Source organism: Mauremys mutica, chromosome 4 (genome assembly GCF_020497125.1).
Source record: "Mauremys mutica isolate MM-2020 ecotype Southern chromosome 4, ASM2049712v1, whole genome shotgun sequence".
NCBI lineage: Eukaryota > Metazoa > Chordata > Testudines > Geoemydidae > Mauremys > Mauremys mutica.
In genome coordinates, this window is record NC_059075.1 from 6483127 (window position 1) to 6505796 (window position 22670).

General features: G+C 40.6%; 1 protein-coding gene across 6 annotated transcripts in view; it reads left to right on the forward strand.

Moving 5' to 3' along the window:
- Window positions 1–1621: 1621 nt before the first annotated feature.
- KLHDC1 (kelch domain containing 1) overlaps window positions 1622–22670 on the forward strand; it is a 63598-nt gene continuing 42549 nt past the window's right edge. For 2 of the 6 annotated variants that reach the window (XM_045015088.1, XR_006579051.1), the window contains exons 1-6: window positions 1625–1899; window positions 11458–11528; window positions 12641–12758; window positions 13761–13879; window positions 15460–15538; window positions 19364–19447. In XM_045015088.1, the coding sequence (XP_044871023.1) occupies window positions 1792–1899; window positions 11458–11528; window positions 12641–12758; window positions 13761–13879; window positions 15460–15538; window positions 19364–19447 (579 nt within the window). In that variant the 5' untranslated portion in view covers window positions 1625–1791. Of the gene's footprint in view, window positions 1900–2154; window positions 2269–11457; window positions 11529–12640; window positions 12759–13760; window positions 13880–15459; window positions 15539–19363; window positions 19448–22670 lie in introns of those variants that run through there. The other 4 variants (XR_006579052.1, XR_006579053.1, XM_045015090.1 and 1 more) reach the window with 3 other exon arrangements.

Sequence of the window (22670 nt, forward strand, 5' to 3'; positions counted from 1 at the left end):
TTTTCACAATGATGATCTAAGAGTTGGAATTAAATTTATTTCTCTTTTTGGAGTTCATGGAGGGTAGAGTCCAAAAGTTAGTCTGGCCTTCTAAATGTGACAGTCTGGAAACTGCAGGGGTGCCAAAAGAATCTGTCAACCTCTGGACAGTTCTGTGCCTGCCATTGTTTCAGTTTCCCTCCTTCATTTCCTCTTCTGTACCTGAGAGGCCTTGGGCAGAGCCAGGGGTAGAGCACCCCCTGGCACTTTGGAAAGTCAGTGCCTGAAACCAAACAATGTAAAAACCTCAAAAGTGTTTTCAGGCTGCTTTATGCAAGTATCAGAGGGGTAGCCGTGTTAGTCTGGTTCTGTAGAAGCAGCAAAGAATCCTGTGGCACCTTATAGACTAACAGAAGTTTTGCAGCATGAGCTTTCGTGGGTGAATACCCACTTCTTCGGATGCTTGCATCCGAAGAAGTGGGTATTCACCCACGAAAGCTCATGCTGCAAAACTTCTGTTAGTCTATAAGGTGCCACAGGATTCTTTGCTGCTTTATGCAAGTAGCAACCTTCCTGTTCCTTTGTGAGTGTTAGTTTTAGGGTTTCCTCTGAGAACACTGGGTCTGTATTACCTTTCCTTTCATCTAGGCCCCAGTCTTTTGCTGTGTGTGCAACAATGTAAATAGCACCTGCAGAGAAGGGAACACAGATGAAAATAAATTCAACAGGACAAGCTGTGTTACTGGAATAGCATAATCAGTGCTCTCAATTCTTGGCAGGATAAAGTAGAGCTCCAAGTTTATAGCTTCAACCTGCTAAAGCCCATAACTGACAGTGATCTACTAAATGTGTGAATTAAATTAATAATAGAAGATAACAAAAACTAGAGGAGAAAATTTAAATGGTGTGTAATTAAAGAACAGTTATAACATTTCCTGTGATTTTAGTTTCATATTGTAGCACTACTAATGCCTTTCAAATATACTGCTACTGGTTTGAAGACACAAGCCCTATGTATTTATACCACTGCAGTTATGATGATATGCAAGTAACTTATCAGAGGTGCTGGGGCATCCCCAAATGTACTCTTTAAGATTTCCAAGGGTTTGAAATTATTCTTTCCAGATCTTGTGCACCACAGGATTTTACTATTCCATGGGATTTGTCTACATTACATGTCAGCTCAGACTAGGACAAATCATGGTCATCATCATCTTAAGTGGGCCAGTCACTATCACCTTCAAGCACAATACAATTTTGTAATATAGACAAGCCGCTGGTGCACATGTCTCGCGACCTCATGTGATCACTTCTTCAATTTCAAAGCCAGCGGGCCTGGATGTTGGGTGCCCGAGGTCCTGCTGCCCTGGGATGGGGGCGATAATGTCCCCCATGACGAGCTAGAGCAAAAGTATGAGACGGTTCTTATTTTATCGGAAGGGGGAGGAAACCAGCACAGCAGGGGGGCCTGCGCCCTCTACATGAGGTGCAAACTACACCTGCTACCAGTAAGCGGCCCACTTGAGAAGCAGATGGGGGGAGCTAAGCCACAGATCCCCGTACCAAGCCCCGAATCCCCTCGCTGATCCCGCAGCCCCCCCTCACTTCCTCCCACGTGAGCGCCTGATTTGGGGCGGGGGGAGAGAAGGAGGCGCTGCTGCGCGGCTCGTTCCGCCACTCCCCATAGTTTGGACCCTCTCCGCTTCCCGTCCGCCTGAGGGTGACCGAGCGGCAGAGAGCAGGTGGCGCTCCAGAAGGAGCTGGCGGGGCACGGTCGTTGCGGTAGCCGCCTGCCTTCCTCCCCTTCGTAAGATGGCGGCGTGTGCTCCTCCGTCTCAGCAGTTCTGCGTGGCCGAGGAACGGAGCGGCCACTGCGCCGTGGTGGAAGGGAACTTTCTCTATGTGTGGGGGGGATACGTGGTAAGCAGGGAGGAGGCGGCCTGGGGCATCGGGGTGGGATGGGCTTTGTTACTACACGGCAGGGCCAACGCGCCGCGCCCCGCGGCATCCTGGGCTGGGCGGGAGCAGCAGTTAGTAGCACCCGGGTTCCTCCGCTGCCCCCGGAGAAGCTACTGCTAACTGCGGGTTAAGCCTTGTTCCTCGTGACAGGGCTGCTGCCGCCACACGGCCGGGGGGGAGGGGCGTGCACGTTCTTTACGTCAATTCGGTCGCTGATTGGTGGGGCGGGACATGCCGCGCGGGAAGGGAGCGGGTGTTTCAAATCTCAGCTGTCGAACGCTCGTGTTGCTGCGCTGGATTCTCAACGACCCTAACGGCCGCTTAGCCGAGGTGAAGGGGCGCGTGCGTGGTGCCTCCAGGGAGCCCAAGGCTTGGAGATGAGCGTGGGGACTTCACTCTCGTCCCAGATACATTTCCCATCTGCTCCAGCGGGGTGTCCTGATAAAGATCGCACACACCCCTGTGCCCTAGTCACATTTCCCATCTGCTCCAGCGGGGTGTCCTGATAAAGATCGCACACACCCCTGTGCCCTAGTCACATTTCCCATCTGCTCCAGAGGGGTGTCCTGATAAAGATCACACACACCCCTGTGCCCTAGTCACATTTCCCATCTGCTCCAGAGGGGTGTCCTGATAAAGATCACACACACCCCTGTGCCCTAGTTACATTTCCCATCTGCTCCAGAGGGGTGTCCTGATAAATATCGCACACACCCCTGTGCCCTAGTCACATTTCCCATCTGCTCCAGAGGGGTGTCCTGATAAATATCGCACACACCCCTGTGCCCTAGTCACATTTCCCATCTGCTCCAGAGGGGTGTCCTGATAAAGATCACACACACCCCTGTGCCCTAGTTACATTTCCCATCTGCTCCAGAGGGGTGTCCTGATAAAGATTGCACACACCCCTGTGCCCTAGTCACATTTCCCATCTGCTCCAGAGGGGTGTCCTGATAAAGATCACACACACCCCTGTGCCCTAGTTACATTTCCCATCTGCTCCGGCGGGGTGTCCTGATAAATATCGCACACACCCCTGTGCCCTAGTCACATTTCCCATCTTCTCCAGTGGGGAGTGGTTTTCTGAATAAAACACACACCCACACGTGTCTGGCCCTCTTCCTGTTTGCCATCTGCTCAGGGAAGAGTTCCTTAGCAAAAATGCTTCCATTTGTACCTATGTGCTGTCCACCCAGTCACATTTAGCAGCTGCTTTGGGAGGGGATCCCAAGTAGGGACTCCTGTCATACCCGCCTGTCCCCAGCCACCTTTTCTGTCAATGGTACTTAATGTGATTGTTCACTAAGCATGGAAAGTGTGACATAAATAAACCACCCTGACACTTTAGTACACCAGACTTACAGGGTGTTAACTGTCACCAGATCAGAGGCAGCTAACAGGAGTTTCAGAGGGTATAGCTCTGGAATCTGCTTGGAGGTAGCAGGACTTGATGAGTTGTGCATTTGATCTGGCTGTGGGTTCTTTGTTTGCTCTCTTTGTAGGGGCTGCACAGCTGGGCCATGGGTACCTGTGTAAGCAGCTGAAATGGATCTGTTTGTTGGTGCCTTGGTAAAGGCCATGAGGTTTAACCCTTGGAGCTTTGATCAGCATAGCTGTTTGAAGTCTCTGAGGCTGTGGCTACACTTAGCACTTCAAAGCCCAGCTCTCCCAGCGCTGTCCGTACTCCACCTCCCTGTGGGGAATAACGGACAGCACTGGGAGCCGCTTTGACCACACTGGCGCTTTGCAGCGCCGCAATTTGCAGCGTTCGAGAGGGTGTGTTTTCACACCCTGCTGCAGCGCTGCAAATTTGTAAGTGTAGCCAAGCCCTGAGTAGTTAATTGCTCCCTGGTGGTGGGGGGCAGAGTTGAACTGAGCTAAGCAGGGAGACTTGATCACTTGCTTGGCAAACTCAAGAGCCCTGAACAGAGGGTAGCTAATAGGAGAGTTTCAGAGGGAGTTAAGAGAAAGATTGTGAGAGGTTTTCCTTTCAGATTTGATTCTACATGCGATTTCAAGATGGCCAGTAATGAACAGTGTTGGTGAACTGTAACGGAGGTACCATTTTTCTTTACTGCCTGAAGCCAGAAGCGACTTCCTATTTATGAAATGCAAATTGGTGGCCATGCTGCAGGATTGGAGGGGCAAATAAAGATAGTATTGAGAAGCGGAGGCATTCCTAGACAATCAGGTTCAGGAAACATTGGTACCCCAGATTCAAGGAAGAACAGACCTGGCCACCAAGAAATCAGAAAGAAAGTCCGAGATGCAGCCTGGTGGTTTGTAACGACCAGAAGCAAGAGGTCATGGAAGCATCCTACATGGCTGGAAATAGACAAGGATGGTCAGGCCGTGGCCCTCAGAGAGAAGAGAAGTAGGAAGAATTCCACACAGCCAGTAGTTTCCATTCAATACCAGGTCCTGTTTGGAAACAAAATCCAGCTGGTGCAAGGGAATGGAGAGATGTACAGGACACATCTCTTGATGTCAGCTTGGTCCTACCTGTAAGAAAATCAGGCTTTCCCACAAAGAGTTCTACAACTATCCAAAGAAGACGGATGATCCTTGTTGGGGATTCAGTTCTCAGAAGAATTGAAAGAACATTCTGCAAGGGGCAGGTGGACCCCTCATTCCCAGCCCCACCCTGCAGCCCTCACCCCCACACCCCAACCCTCTGCCCCAGCCCTGAGCCCCTCCCACACCCAAACCCCTCATTCCCAGCTCCATTGGGTCGCAGGCATCAACAATTTTCTTCAACTGGGTCGCCAGAAAAAAAGTTTGAAAACCACTGCACTAGGGTTTGGCATTCTGTGCCTATGCTAAAATAAACCTGTTCCTTGGATTTGAATTTGGAATTAAAACTGCGATTAATTTTTTTAAATCACGATGATTTTTTTTGAGTTAATTGCATGAGTTAACTGCGATTAATCGACAGCCCTAAAAATTACAGCACTTATTTCCAGTCTGAATTTGTCTAGATTCAATTTCTAGCCACTGGATCATATTATACCTTTCTCTACTACACTGAAGAGCCCATTATTAAATATTTGTTCCCCATGTGATTGTAATCAAATCACCCCTTAACCTTCTCTTTGTTAAAATAAACAGATTGAGCTTTTTGAGTCTGTCACTATCAGGCATGTTTTCTAATCCTTTAATCATTCTTGTGGATCTTCTCTGAACCCTCTCCAATTTATCAACATCCTTCTTTAATCGTGGATACCAGATTAAAAAAATTAATCACAGTTTTAATCACACTGTTAAACAATAGAATACCAATTGAAATGTATTAAATATTTTGGATGTTTTTCTACATTTTCAAATATAATGATTTCAGTTACAACACAGAATACAAAGTGTACAGTGCTCACTTTATATTACTTTTGATTACAAATATTTGCATTGTAAAAATGACAAACAAAAGAAATGGTATTTTTCAGTTCACCTCATACAAGTACTGTAGTGCAGTCTCTATCGTGAAAGTGCAACTTACAAATGTAGATTTTTTTTGTTACATAACTGCACTCAATAACAAAACAATGTAAAACTTCAGATCCTACAAGTCCACTCAGTCCTACTTCTTGTTCAGCCAATTGCTAAGAGAAATAAGTGTGTTTACATTTATGGGAGATAATGCTGCCCTCTTCTTATTTACAGTGTCACCTGAAAGTGAGAAAAGGCATTCGCATGGCACTTTTGTTGCCATCATTGCAAGGTATTTACATGCCAGATATGCCAAACATTCTTATGCTTCTTCATGCTTTGGCCACCATTCCAGAGGACATGCTTCCATGCTGATGATGCTTGCTTAAAAAAATGCGTTAATTAAATTTGTAACTGAACTCCTTGGAGGAGAATTGTATGTCTCCTGCTCCATGGCTTTACCCGCATTCTGCCATATATTTTGTATTATGGTAGTCTAGAATGATGGCCCAGCATATGTTGTTTGATTTAAGAACACTTTTGCTGCAGATTTGACAAAACTCAAAGAAGGTTCAAATATCAGATTTCTAAAGATAGCTACAACACTCAACCCAAGGTTTAAGAATCTGAAGTGCCTTCCAAAATCTGAGGGAGGAGGTGTGGAGTATACTTTCAGAAGTCTTAAAAGAGCAACACTCTGATGCAGAAACTAAAGAACCTGAACCACCAACAAAGAAAATCAACCTTCTGTTTGTGGCATTTGACTCAGATGATGAAAATGAACATGCGTCGGTCCGCACTGCTTGGGATTATTATCAAGCAGAATTTGTCATCAGCATGGATGCATGTCCTCTGGAATGGTGGTTGACACATGAAGGGACATAAGAATCTTTAGCACATCTGGCACGTAAATATCTTGTGACGTCGACTTCAACAATGCTATGCAATGCCTGTTCTCACTTTCAGGTGACATTGTAAACAAGAAGCAGACAGCATTATCTCCTGCAAATGTAAACAAACTTGTTTGTCTGAGTGATTGGCTGAACAAGAAGTAGGACTGAGTGGACTTGTAGTCTCTAAAGTTTTACATTGTTTTATTTTTGAATGCAGTTATTTTTTTTACATAATTCTACATTTGTAAGTTCAACTTTCATGATAAAGAGATTGCACTACATTATTTGTATTAGGTGAATTGAAAAATACTATTTCTTTTGTTTTTTCTAGTGCAAAGATTTGTAATAAAAAATATAAAGTGAGCACTGTACACTTTGTATTCTGTGTTATAATTGAAATTAATATATTTGAAAATGTAGAAAACATCCACAAATATTTAAGTAAATGGTATTCTATTAACAGCATGATTAATCATGCGATTAATTGTGATTAATTTTTTTAAATCGCAGTTATTTTTTTAATTGTGTGATTAATCATGTTTTTTATCACATGACAGCCCTAGTAATTTTTTACCAGTAAGAGTAATTAACGATTGAAACAATTTACCAAGGCTTATGGTGGATTCTCCATCCCTGCCAATTTTTAAACCAAGATTGGATATTTTTCTAAAATATATGCTCTAGGAATTATTTTGGGGAAGTTGTATGGCCTGTGTAATATAGAAGGTCAGATTCGATGATCACAGTGGTCCCTTCTGGCCATGGAATCTATGAATCTGTGATACATGAATCAGTGAATTATATGCCATAATTTGCCATCCGTCCAGGGTTCCCCATCTGTAGCTCATGTTCCTGCTTCAGAGTGACAGGCCCTGATATTTTAAGTAAAACTGTTATTTATGTAAAGATCTTTCTTCCTTGCCTCCTCAAAAAAAAATCCATTAATTGTAATGCAAGTCAGTAGTAAGGTGATAAGATGTGTCCATATTTTTCCATCAGAGGGCCATATTCAGTTCTGGTGTAAACAAGTGCAATATCACTGAAGTTACCGGAATCTGTCTAATTTAACCATGTCTGAATTTTGTCTGAAATATCCTTAATAGCCTTCTGTGACCGAAGTCCCAAAGGAGCCAACTGAGGTCACTCAATTAGGGTGAACTGCAAAGAATGGGGCAGACAATCCCCAAAACTGGTGGATATTCCAACACTTAGATTTACCAAGCCAGCACAAAACAGATTCTGTAATATCTTACTGATTATCCAGAAGCTAGCAACACAGTTCCCTGAAAGTAACCCAGCCTCAGGCCTCCCCTAGATACCCAAGTCAAATATGATGAAGATTGATGAAAATCTTATTCAGCATATAAAAAAGTTCTACCGATCCCAAAGGATCAGACACATTACCTCCCAGGTTATTGAATATTTCAGTTCTTACCCAAATACACGCTTACAGCCAATTCTTATTAACTAAACTAAAATTTATTAAAAAAGAGAAGATAGAGAGTATGGTTAAAAGATCAGTATACGTACAGATTTGAGTACAGTCTTGAAATTCAAATTCATAGCAGAGATGGAGAGCTTTGTAAATGCAGAGTTCTTTCAGAAATAGTTCATAGGTTGTAGTCCAATGTTTATATTCAGGGTCGTCCAGTCAGGACTGGGATCTCAGTCCTTATGGCTTAGGCTTCCCCTGCATGAAGCCTCAAGCAGTTCTGAGATAAACAGGATCAGGACCCAAATCATTTTTTATACAGTTTCAGGCCTTCTTTGACAGCGTGAAGTCCTTTTGCAAACAATAGGCATTCATGGGAACTTTGAAGTGGACCCATTTCCTAAGCATTACTGGTAATTACCCACACAGATTAATATCAGGCAATTGCCTGTTTTTCCACCATTCACAGATGATTTGCTATACATTTCTAGGAGATGAATACAGCAATATCTTATGTTTACAGTTCATTTAAATGTGAAGATATCCTTTTGATCTCTAAATTAACAGAGTAAGCATAGACAGGGATTGTTTGATTACATTGTTGATCACTACCAATATATATGTAAATACACAAAAACACAAACATTATCTCCCCATATGTCCTTAAGGGTTGAATTTGAGTTATTTTTTTTGCAGGATGCTTAACCCTTTCCAGCCATGCGTCACACCTTCAAACATTAGCATCTATGCCCCACACAAACACAAGCATGCAGTTCATTCTACTGAAAGTTTTAATGAAGATTGATGGCAAAATATGGAGAACCACTGTCTCCTTTTCTGTTAGTCCCATGCCTGTACAAGGTGGTAACATGTTTCAAATAGCACAAGCAATATTTTGTATTTTCATTTATATCCTATTAAATAATCAAGCCTAAGTAAATATCCAAATTCCAGTAGTTTTATGTTTAAGAATTCTTTATCACAGGGCTAAGCACAGAATAGACAGCTGGGAAATCCTCAGTTTTAACACTACGTCTGCCAGTGCTGGCTGGATATCCTTGGGAAAACACATTTTCAGAGGTGTTTACTAATTTTGTGTACCTTAATTCTCTGTTCACTGACTTTGGGATTCTTCTCTCTCTTCTCCCCTTTCATCCAGACTTTTTTCTAGATCCTTCTGCTTCTTCCTCTGCTATGTTCCTATATATTTTTCCCTTGCTCTCAATTCCTACTGCCTTTTGGTGTTTCCCCAAGACCTCTTCCACTTGGTTCCGCAAGAACTCAGTCTGATTCCAGTCTCATCACTCAGGTTCCTTTATTTGGCATACAGCAAAGCCACTCTGAGTTGATCAGACTTAAGCATAGGGGGTGGATACAGTGCATACCACATATCAAAGGTTACACACCAAACCTCTTCCTTTATATACATTTACACATTACATTGCATTTACTATACTTTGTAACAGACATTCTGGAATTGTCTTGTTCACTTTGTAGGAACCAGTCCCTATGCGGCATGCTCTGCCCATGCATTGTCCATGCATGACTTACTCTACCTCATCTTATGTTCCATGCTTATCTTATCCATTTTATCTTGTCCATTGCAAGTGATTCCCTGGATGATTCCCCCTTATTTTAGCTAGTGCATATGTTCTGTTTCCAGCCTGCTAATCTCCCTAATCCTGTCTTCCAAGAAATGAGGCCTCACCCATATCCAGTTACTCATATAAAGTCAGGCCTACACTGTAAAGACACTGATTCATATTATAATTATCACCAACCTTAATACTGCAACCTCCTTCTCTCGGACTTCCTATCTCTTCCCTCCATTCATTCAAATCACTGTTGCCAAAATAATTTTCCTTTCCCAACCATTCTCCCCTATTTGAAAACCTTCCCAGGTTTTCTATCTCTGGCATTAAATTTAAGCTTCTCCTCTTCTTTATGGCATTCCATAGCTTAAGATCTTATATCTCTGCCGCCTTCTTTTCTTCCACTCTCCCCCTACTACCACACACAACCTCTTTCACTCAGATCTGTCATCAGATCTTCTCAATTATGCCTGGAAAATCCTCCCAATTAAAGATGGCTTGCAAAGCAAACAAAAAGTGATCTTGTGCCTTTCTTTATTTTATGATATAAAAAGAAGCCCTTAGGTTTTTAAGTGTTTTTTTTTTAAATTTGGTGGTCTGTCTGCTTATCCAAAAGTTAAATTCTGGTCTCTCATTTGCTATATGTCATTACTGGAGGATACAAACATGTTGATTGAGAGATCTGGGTCCTCAACTGAAGGGCCCAAGGTATTGAAATCCCATTTGAAAAAAAAGTTTTCTTTCAAGTCTTTAATCAAGTATTTGAGTGAAAGTGGTATTTTAAAAAATGCAGTTTAAAATAAATCCCAGCCCCTCTCAATTAATAAGGTTTCATTTCATGATTTCACTGCTATCATCTTACCAGTTGTCTAGCCATCCATAGAGACTTTCAGGAAACACAGGTGAGACAAGACCTGAATTGCTATTGGGGGAAAATAAAAACATAAAACCACCTTTAAAAAAGTATTTAAGGCCATATCAGAAAGAAGCAAAAGGGTACAAACCTAATTATTTATTCCTTTGCGGGTCATCTTCAACGTTATATAGGTGTATTTGGGTAGCAAGGATTACAATACAATGAAAACTGGTTAAAGTAACCACTCAAGGGACCAGGAAAGATCAGTTATTTAATTACACTTACTAATCAGTAATATTATAATAAGAGCAGATAGCTGTTCTCTATTCTGTTCTCTAGACTGATTCTTGCCTGCATATTTATACCTGCCTCTGGAAACTTCCACTACATGCATCTGACAAAGTGGGTATTCACCCACGAAAGCTTATTCTCCAATACGTCTGTTAATCTATAAGGTGCTATAGGACTCTGTCACTTTTTACTCTATTTTGGAGATACTTTGGGGTAGTCTCTTAAAAAAGAAGCTTGCCTAAGGGTGGTTTCTTGTACTGGTTGTACTGTGCTTTGCTTCATGTTGCAACTACAATCCAAAATGTACTGGCTTTTAGTCATAATTACTATATTTCTTGACTGCACTTAATCATTTTTCTGAGTTGCTACAGCTTTTTACATTTCCTGCAAGATGGTCACTGTGCGTTAAACTGATATTGCTAGTTGAATATGGAACTACTCCTCTCCCTCTCTCTCATTTACTGCAAAGCCAAACTTGCTTTTTTCCCAGTCTATCCACGTGAAAGTGAGTGAGTAGAACTGGTATTAAGCAATTAATAAAACTATTGCATAGGGACACCATTCTGCATACACCTCTACCCTGATATAACGCGACCCGATATAACACGAATTTGGATATAACGCGGCAAAGCAGTGCTCTGGAGGGGCGGGGCTGTGTGCTCTGGCGGATAAAAGCAAGTTCAATATAATGCAGTTTCACCTATAACGTAGTAAGATTTTTTGGCTCCCGAGGACAGCATTATATCGGGGTAGAGGTGTATATGCTTTATTTTTTATAATGCTTCAAAAATAAAAATAAAAACCTGTTTTGAACTTACAGTGTTAAATATAAAATATTAGAGCTATTGAGCTGTTCCAGTTAAAATTATCAGGGAGCACACATTGAGTATAAAAATTGTATGCAATCTTCGTGAATTGTCTCATTAAAAGTTGTGAAATGTTCCTAACTAGCATGTATTTTGATGATTTTTGAATTGTAATGACGTATAATACATAACTGATTAAATATTTTGCATATTTGTTTTCTTTTAGTCAATTGAAGAAAATGAAGTGTATTTGCCTAATGATGAGCTTTGGCTCTATGAAATTGATAGTGGGTTATGGTAAGCCATTTTATTTATATTTAATGAATTTGCAAAATGTGCTATTTAGACCTGAGTATTATTACCTATGGTAAAAATTATTTCAGATACATAAATGAGGTCTGTTTCATGTCTCTTGGCTGCTTAAATAGCCTGCATTCATTTAGTGTAAACATTTAATATCTGATGTATATTTTGGAATAACGTCTTCAGATAAGAATATACCTATGTAAGCACAGTCATTTTTTTCAATGGGATGTTTCCAGTGTTAACTTTTTAAACATAGTTTATGACTTGTTAAATGTAAAGAGCCACTTATGTATTTATACTGGCTAAATGAACTTTTATGTTCAAATGAATATTAATACAACAAGATTAGAGTGCTTGATCCATTTAGGATTACTTTCTTTTTGTTGTTATTACTTAATCATATCAGAAATATGTTTGCATAGATAATGTATTTTAAACATTTAAATCAGATTAAAATCTTACACATCATTAGCAATATAATATTTAAGTTTTACATCAAATTGTATTTACGCATTTTGGGGAGGTGGGTCTAGTAGCGATACCAATTATTAAGATTGCCTGATACTTCCCATTATCAGACCCTGTTTTTAGTTGCATATAATTTTGCCAAACTTTAGCCATGTGGGCTGAAATTTTCCATGCTGGGTGTCTGCGATATAATATCATATTTTAAATTTCAGCCAAAATGGCTGTTTAAGAATGAGGCTAGGGAACAATATGCAGTTTTGCCCAAGTTAAAAAGTTATTGAGCCCTTATCTTTGAAATGCTCCATGCTTTGGTACAGGGACTTGAAATTTGGCAGGGGATGGCTTTTGCCATAACATCCACCCAAGTTTGGCCAATTTATAAGCATTTGAAAAATTGTAGTTTGCACATGCTCAGTAGAGACTTGCTAGAGCTAACAGCAAAAAGTCTCAAAAAAGATTCTGTCTTCAATGAGCACACCTGATAGTGCTGACCAGACTGCTAATGTGCCCTTCTCCCAGAGCAACTGTGTGTTCCCATCCTGTTGTATCTCCTACTAGTACTACTTTGCTTTTGATGTATTTTGGTTTGTTTGGGAGCAAAATTATGAGATTTTAATATATTTACTAAATGCCAGGACAATGCACCTAATGGAAGGAGAGCTACCTACTTCTATGTCAGGAAGTTGTGGAGCTTGCATTAATGGGAAGCTGTATATATTTGGCGGATTTGATGATAAAGGATACAGTAATCGGGTATTGTAATCTTTTAATTCTGGAGTGTATTTTAATCGAATGACTACTAATGCAGAACTTCATTTAACAAAGCATTTAACCTTGCATTTAACTAGAGGGAAAAATCTAAGGGTGAGATTTTGGTTTTATTTTAGAAAAGGTGCACTTTAAAATACTTTAAATTGTAGATCTGATTCTTTAGTCCCTCTGCATCAGTACATCTCCTATTGACTGCACTGGCAGATTTGGCTGGGTTAAGACTGCAAGATAATGCCCAGTATGTTTTGTTTTTTATTTTGATTTCTCAAGTTTGCTAGTATTTCCAAAATTAATTGTATTTCTGTGAGAAAAATACATTTGCAAACATAATTAGACTTACCTCACATTTGTTGCTTTTTCTTTGCTCTTTAGTGGGCAAGTGGCATTGCATTTCTAGGATAGTCAGATAATAACTAGTTAACATTAACATATGACTGCTAGTTTCTCTGTTGATTGTAGATAATTAAATACTAATAAGGAATGAAATGGGGAAAATAGGTTATTCAGTGGATTAATGTAATGGAAACCAGAATTTCAGTGTAGATTAGAAAACAAGTGAAATGAGTTTGATAGTTCAACTAATCTGCAGCACTTCTGCACCTAGTTAGGTTCTGTGTACACTGAATTTATAATCAATGGACAGAGCATTAGACTGAGACTAACATGTGAAATAATGGTGCCATTGAAGTCAATGGCAAAATTCTTACTGACTTCAGCAGGGCCAGGATTTCACCCAAAGGGCATTATCAAAACTGAGAGGGGGAGATTTTGCTGCTTCTTCCTGAATTTTAGTTGTGATTAGTCAGTGAACTAATCTCTTACTATCATAAGCATTATAATTTGTCAATTGCACTCAGATTTCTTTTTTTTATATAAGAAAATTATTGTTCTTTTGCTTTTTGTAATCACATCTATTGCTGATTTGTGCTCGATTCTTCAAAATCATTTATTTTATACTTAAAATATTATAATTTTTCTTTTAAGCTGTATTATGTTAATTTGCGAACAAGAAATGGAACCTATAGATGGAAAAAAATTACAGACTTTAAAGGTCAACCTCCTACACCGCGTGACAAGCTTTCCTGTTGGGTGTATAAGGACAGGTAATACATCAAGAGTATTTTTAATACCTACTAATCAGAGGGAAGAAGTGTTATATTACAGGTAGAACACAAAACTGGAAGTCCAATTCAGACTGTGACTTACTCTCTGACCTTGGACAAATCTCTTAACATCTCTGTCTCTCAGTTTTACCACCTGTAAAATAGGAATAATCATACTTATTTTTATTTAGCTGATGACTTATTAAACTGGTGTTAAAGTTCATTTACTGAATTTTTAATTGCTTATGAAATTACAAAGATTATGCAATAAAACATTGTTAGATTTGGTATAATTTTAAATTATATTTGTTTGTAACAATATTGACAATAACAAAGGGTATTTCAATGAATAACTCCCTGCTACAAAGAGCAAAGTTGAGAATACACGCTACGTATTTGTATTGTAAATGCCTCTTAGCATATTTAGCCAAATTGGTTGTAAAAGTTCTTTAAGTTATTTGAACATATTAAACTAAAAAACAAATGTGTAAAATTTCTTAAGATTTTATATTAACCATTAAAGGTGGTAGAATTGGTCACTGAGAAATAAATTAATTGTATATAAGGGCTATTTGCTGTAAAAGCTATTGTAAACAAATAAGAGTTACATGATATATGATGAACAAAATAAACAGTTCATTCATTTAATCATTTATTGATTTCTGGACTCTAGGTCCACCAGGGTGTGACAAAAAAACCTCAAAAACCCAATACATTTAGTACTTAGTACTGCATGTTGGTTTTGAAACTCTGAATTAGCTGCAAGATGTACAAACGTATGCAGCCATGCATCTCTTTTTAGCTGTTGATATCAGGGTGTTCAAGAGCATGAATTAATTAATTCAAAGTAAAGTTTAATTTATGTACAGAATGAAGATCCACCCATTTCAGGTGGAAGTATGTGACTAACTGAACACTTTTGTTAAATGTATGTATTTGGGGGCAAACTACGCTCCATTTTGAAAATTTGCCATCAGTCCTCAGAAGATGTGAATCTGAAGATAAGTATTTCTTAGAAGCTTGCACAATACTGGGAAATATCTAGAGAGCTGCTGTAACTCTGCTTTCTTAGGGATGCCAGCCTTCCATCATCCCTTGTAACCTCCCTTCTGTACAAAATCATCATCAAACTGCCACCTCCCAAAACAACCAACTACAACACCAAATGTTCACAACCACTACTGATGAAAAAAATATAATCTGGTAAAGGTGTGTGTGCAGAAGGGTGAAATGGGGGCAGAGTTAAGCCTTGTTCTGTGGTGTCTAGAAGTTCTGGCAATGCTGAGGTGTGATAAACTTGTGCATGGAAGAGTAGAGCATGTAGCTTAACTTCATTTCCTTGTTTCTGTGGGTTTGTATCAGGCATGTTTATGTGTGTAGCAACATAAAGTTTGTGTAGTAATTATATACAGTATGTAATATTTTTATTTGTTTACACATTTAAGCATTAATAGTACAGATAATTGAAATTTCTGATAATAAAATCAAATATAGTAGCTTATCAAAATATCAAATTGAACATTCATTTAAAACAAATGAAGTTCAAGTTAAATAGATTTTTGTTGTTGTTGTTCTTCCAGATTAATATATTTTGGTGGTTATGGATGTAGGAAACACAATGAACTGAGTGATTGTTTTGATGTTCATGATGCATTTTGGGTAAGATTTTTTACTGTTTAAAATAAATAATGCCTTCTGATTGTTGAAAAGTTTTATTAAACACATGACTATTATTAAAGGAACCACAGCTACTAAAACAAGGGGCCAGATTCAGTCCTGGAGTAAGTAGAGTTAACTCCATTGAAAGAGAGATCTCAGGATAGTATGGTGTATATATTGGGTTTAAAAACACCTAGACAGGGTATACACAATAGAAGCTGATGTCTTTCCTCTGTGTAGCAGGTAGAGTGGGCAATATTGTGAGGGTGAATGGGGTACAGTGGAGGTCCTCTTCAGGGGAGTGATGGACAGTGATTTAAGTTAATGGAACTGTACCTGTTTGCACCAGGATTGAATTTAGGAAAACTCTGGGCTATACTCCATTTTTTTTTTTAAACTAGGGTGTGAAATTCTGGCCTCATGGAAGTGGATGTCAAATTTCCCATTGTCTTTGATGGGGCTAGGATTTCACCATGAGATGATTATTTAGAGATACTTCATAATGAAAATGTTTTGGCATATTAATATTGATTTACTTTTGTTTGAATATTTTTCTCTCTTCAGAGGAATCCTCTCATATTAGTGGAGCAAAGTTTCCAATATCTGTTATTATGGAGCTATAATAATGACTCCATAGGTGAGCAAAATGGAGCATAAAATGGAAAGTAGACTGTAAAATGCTTTCCATTTTACGCTCAATTTTGCTCACCTCAAGAAACTTCCACAAAAGGTCCCTTTGGCTTAATATATATATATATATATTTTTTTTTAGGTCATTGGAGATTTTTAAAGAATGTGTGAGGTTAATGATACAAGCTGTTTTAAATTTATGGATAATTGAAAAAAGTGGTTTTTCACTTTTTGAAAACTTTTCTAATTTTTATTGTTGTGTGTGCATAAATTCAAACTAGATTTACCATAGTTCCACATCTACAGATTACAATAATCTCAGCAGACATATAAAATAATCATGTTGTACTGCAGCCATTTGATATTAGATTGTTCTTTCATTAGTTTGTTTCTATTAGATTGCATCAACAGTAATACAGAACTGAATCTTGAAAAATTAATTGTGATTTCAATTTATAATTTATTGGGAGTACCCAAGCCTGGACTCCCCTAGATAAAGTAAAAGCAAAGTGTTGTTAAAGTAGAAAAAGTGAAATAGCTCTATTCCAATTAGATGCTTCCACTTACAGAAAATTCTAGTATTGAGCTCTTTGAAGTAACGGCAGGGAATTTATAGCCTCACAGCTTTATCTGTCCATAAATACCTTCCCTTAATTTATTATCCAAAGTAAATACCTTTACCATAAGATGCCTGGAACAAAGTACCACTTAGATTCCCATAGTGAATTGTTACAATCAGGGCCATGCCTATGAGAGTGCGGGGCCTGGGTCATAGGTGCCGAATTTCTAATCTGCCCGGGGGGTGCTCCCCCAGGCCCTGCCCCCACTCCACCCCTTCCCCCAAGGCTCCGTCCCCGCCCTGTTTCTTCCCACCTGTGCCCCACCTCGCCTCTTCCTCACCCAGTTCCACCTCCTCCCCTGAGTACGCTGCGCCCTCACTCCTCTCCCCTACCTCCGAGCGCCTCCTGACACCATGAAACATCTGATCCACAGTAAGTGCTGAGAGGGAGGGGGAGGCACTGATCAGCGGGGCCCGCCAGCGGGCAGGAGGTGCTGGGGGGAGGTTCTAGTAGGGGGGCTGCCGGTGGCCGCCGCGCTCCTCCTCGCGCCCCCCCCCGCTCGCCCGCTGCTCTCCTCCTCGCCGTCCGCCTGCCGCTCACCTCCCCGTTCACCTCCTCACCCGCCCCCTGCCTCACCTCCTTGCCCACCTCTTCATGATTTTATCGAAGCTCAGGGCCCCCCAAAACACAGGGTCCAGGGCAGTCGACCCAATTCACCGTACCTGAGGGATGGCTCTGGTTACAATATTCATAATTAGAAAATGACATAGAAGTCTGTTTAATCATTATGCATGTTCAACTGTTGTTGCCATTAACGAGAATTAGATACATCAAGGAGAGAACAGACCCCTTTCATCAAATGTTAGTATTAATCTATCAGAAAAATGTCTTACTAATGAATAAAAACTTTTGTTTATACAAAGTATATCCTACTAAACGTTTGAAGGCAATATTTTCTAAAGTGCCTAAATGTTAGGAGCTTACACCCCATTCTCAAAAGAACAGAATTATCCGATACACAGATGAACATGATTTGTTGGGGAAGAGGCAATGTAGTTTTTGTAAAGGGAAATCATGCCTCACCAGTGTACTAGAATTCTCTGAGGGGGTCGACAATGGTGATTCAGTGAATATAGTGTACTTAGATTTTGAGAACCTGTGACCCTCACCAAAGGCTCTTAAGTAAAGTAAGATGCCATGGGATAAGAAGGCAGGTCTTCTCATGGATCAGTGACTGGTTAAAAGATAGGAAACAAAGGGTAGGAATAAATGGGTCAGTTTTCAGAATGGACAGAGGTAAATAGTGGTGTCCCCCAGTGGTCTGTACTGGGACCAGTACTATTAAACATATTCATAAATTATCTGGAAAAAGGGATAAACAGTGAAGTGGCAAAATTTGCAGATGACACAGAACTACTCAAAATAGTTAAGTCTCAAGCAGACTGTGAAGCGCTCCAAAAGGATCTCACAAAACTGGGTGACTGGGCAACAAAATAGCAGATGAAATTCAGTGTTGATAGATGCAAAGTAATGCACATTGGAAAAGATAATCCCAACTATACATATAAAATGATGGGGTCTAAATTAGCTGTTACCACTCAAGAAAGAGATCTTGGAGTCATTGTGGATACTTCTCTGAAAACATCCACTTAATGTGCAGCGGCAGTCAAAAAAAAAGCGACCAAAATGTTGGGAATCATTAAGAAAGGGATAGATATATTTTCTGTCTTATTGCCTATATATAAATCCATGGTACGCCCACATCTTGAATACTTCATGCAGATCTGGTTTCCCCATCTCAAAAATATATATTGGAATTTTGAAAAGGTTCAGAAAAGGGCAATAAAAATGATTAGGGTTATGGAACAGCTTCCATATATAGAGAGAGAATAATAAGACTGGGACTTTTCAGCTTGAAAAAGAGACGACTAAGTGGGGATATGATAGAGGTCTATAAAATCATGACTGATGTGGAGAAAGTAAATAAGGAAGTGTTATTTACTCCCTGGGGGTCACCAAATTAAACTAATAGGCAGCAGGTTTAAAACAAACAAAAGGAAGTATTTCTTCACACAATGCACTGTCAACCTGTGGAACTCTTTGCCAGATGTTGTGAAGGCCAGAACTATAACAGGGTTCAAAAAAGAACTAGATACATTCATGGAGGATAGGTCCATCAATGGTTATTAGCCAGGTTGGTCAGGGATGGTGTCCCTAGCCTCTGTTTGCCAGAAGCTGGGAATGGGCGACTGGAGATGGATCACTCGATGATGACCTATTACGTTCGTTCCCTCTGAAGCTCCCGGCATTGGTGACTGTCAGAAGACAGGATACTGGGCTAGATGGACCTTTGGTTTGACCCAGTATGGCCATTTTTAAAAGTGCCTTTGGCACAAGGGAGCCTAAATCTCATTGACATTCAATGAGACTTAGGCACCTAAATGTTTGTCACTTTTGAAAATTTTACCCCATGTGTATTTTTAAAATAAAAATTAGTGCATGCCTGTACTTACTCTGATTAAATACAGAAAATAATTTATCACTTTTATGCCTAATTCTTTTTGATAAAACGAAAGGATTATGAGATGAAGTAAATGAAAAAATATAATTTTAGATATTTCACTCTTCTTTTTAGGAAGGGCAGATATTTTGGGGATGGCATAACGATGTTCATGCTTTTGATACAAACACACAAACTTGGTTTCAACCAACAATTAGAGTGAGTATTTTTTAAAACTTTAATCATTCTGTATATTTTTGTAACTCCACCACATATTAAATAATAACTGTACTCTAGAGACTGATGTCAGGGAGAACTATTTTGAACATGTTTGGCATTTCTCAGGCTCATAACACGAGTTCATTTTTATGTTCTCCCTGTCTCATAACACAAGAGAAAGGGAACATTAAATGAAACTAAAAAGTAGCAAATTCAAAACCGTTTTTCCACACAAGAAGTAATTAGACTGGAAGTAATCATGGAGCAGGTCCTCAAGGAATCAATTCTGAAGCACTTAGAGGAGAGGAAAGTGATCAGGAACAGTAAGCATGAATTCACCAAGGGCAAGTCATGCCTGACTAACCTGGTTGCCTTCTATGAGGAGATAACTGGGTCTGTGGATGAGGGGAAAGCAGTGGATGTGTTATTCCTTGACTTTAGCAAAGCTTTTGATATGGTCTCCCATAGTATTCTTGCCAGCAAGTTAAAGAAGTATGGGCTGGATGATTGGACTATAAGGTGGATTGAAAGCTGGCTAGATCGTCGGGCTCAACGGGTAGTGATCAATGGCTCCCTGTCTAGTTGGCAGCTGGTTTCAAGTGGAGTGACCCAAGGGTTGGTCCTGGGGCCAGTTTTGTTCAACATCTTCATTAATGATCTGGAGGATGGCGTGGACTGCACTCCCAGCAAGTTTGCAGATGACACTAAACTTGGAGGAGTTGTAGATACGCTGGAGGGTAAGGATAGGATACAGAGGGACCTAGACAAATTAGAGGGCTGGGCCAAAAGAAACCTGATGAGGTTCAACAAAGACAAGTGCAGAGTCCTGCACTTAGGATGGGAGAATCCCATTCACTGTTACAGACTAGGGACCGAATGGCTAGGAAGCAGTTCTTCAGAAAAGGACCTAGGGGTTACAGTGGACGAGAAGCTGGATATGAGTCAACAGTGTGCCCTTGTTGCCAAGAAGGCTAATGGCATTTTGGGCTGTATAAGTAGGGGCATTGCCAGCAGATCGAGGGATGTGATCATTCCCCTTTATTCGACATTGGTGAGGCCTCATCTGGAGTACTGTATCCAGTTTTGGGCCCCACACTACAAGAAGGATGTGGAAAAATTGGAAAGAGTCCAGCGGAGGGCAACAAAAATGATTAGGGGGCTGGAGCACATGACTTATGAGGAGAGGCTGAGGGAACTGGGATTATTTAGTCTGCAGAAGAGAAGAATGAGGGAGGATTTGATAGCTGCTTTCAACTACCTGAAAGGGGGTTCGAAAGAGGATGGATCTAGACTGTTCTCAATGGTACCTGATGACAGAACAAGGAGGAATGGTCTCAAGTTGCAGTGGGGGAGGTTTAGATTGGATATTAGGAAAAACTTTTTCACTCAGAGAGTGGTGAAGCACTGGAATGGGTTACCTAGGGAGGTGGTGGAATCTCCTTCCTTAGAGGTTTTTAAGGTCAGGCTTGACAAAGCCCTGGCTGGGATGATTTAGTTGGGAATTGGTCCTGCTTTGAGCAGGGAGTTGGACTAGATGACCTCCTGAGGTCCCTTCCAACCCTGATATTCTATGATTCTATGATTAATTGCTACTGGATGTTGTTGATGCCAAGAACGTAGTAAAATTCAAAGAGGGACTGGATAACAAGAATATCCAGAGTTACAGTAGTTAATACTGACAAAAAGAGTATTGGAAGGGAGATGAACCCTGAAATGAGGGTTTAAGCCAATCTAACTATCAAGGATTAGGATCACCACATATCTACCTACCTGCATTTTCCTCTGAGTCATCTGATGTTGGAAACAGGGTGCTGGACAAGATGGACCACAAGCATGATCCATTATGGCCATTCCTATGATCTTGCAATCAGATCCCCGTTAATGGACTCCTGAACTCATGTTGCATTCCATTGACTTCAGTGGGGGATCCAGCAGGCACAGGTTCCATCCATGCAGATCCAATTGCAAAATTGGGTTTCTAGTCATTACTGTGCAGATGCAGTTGCTGTGTTTCATAACTCTGTTGCATCAAGGGTTTAATGCTGAGAAAGACTACCATTTATTTTAACAGTGTGAACAGGTGCAGTAACTGATGTCTTGCATATAAGAAATTCTTTTATATTAATATTGTTTCAATGATGGCATATATTCTCAGTGAGCTCTCAATAAAACTGTAGTGCGAACATTTTTATATATTATTATTATAGCATAATGTAAAGCCTCATAAAATTCTGGTAAGATTACACAGACTCCATTAAGATCTCAGTGGAAGAATTATAACATAATAAGATTGTTTGACACTTTCATGTTTCTTTTATGTGACTTCCTATGATTCTATAAAATTCTTAAACCAAACATCAAGTGAAAAGTTCCATTAAAAGCTAAGGCCCCAGTCTTGCAATCCCTATTTTTAGTTTACATAGGGAAAATTCCTGCTGGCATCAAGTGATTGGATACTACATACAAAGTTTAAGAGTTTGATTTTTGTAAAGCAGTGAAATTTATGAATGAAGTGTATTATATAAGAGCTAGGTATTCATTATTATTATTTCTCAATATTACATCATGGGGATATTTTTTTTCAAACAAATAACCTACACAACATACAAGATCTTTAAGCATAAGAAGGGGAAGCTACTGTCTAAAATTTATCCCCAGGAGTTACCATAAATCAGGCCTGCACAGCATGTGGCCCGCGGAGCCTCACTATGCGGCCCACGGGGGGATTCTAAATCCCCCGCACACGGCGCTCTGCGGGCAGCCCAGAGCCCTTTGAATCCCAGCTGCGGCGGGGAGTCAGAGGGCTCTGGGCTGCCCGCAGGGGCAGGGAGCCCAGAGCCCTTTAAATCCCATCCGCGGCTGGGAATCAAAGGGCTCTGGGCTACCTGCAGCGGCAGGGAGCCCAGAGCCCTTTAAATCCCATCCGCGGCCGGGAATCAAATGGCTCTGGTCTGCCCGCAGAGATTCCCAGCCGCGGCTGGGATTTAAAGGGCTCAGAGCTCCCCGCGGCTTCAGGCACCCCAGAGCCCTTTGAATCCCGGCTGCGGCTCCGGTGGCGGGGCCGTGGCTGGGATTTAAAGGGCTCAGGGCTCCTCGCAGCGACCGGCAGCCCAGAGCCCTTTGAATCCCTGCCCGCGGCCACTGATTGCCCCCTCCCTGGAGCCCTGCCCCCCAGGACCCCCACCCCCTATCTAAGCACCGCTGCTCCTTGTCCCCCGATTGC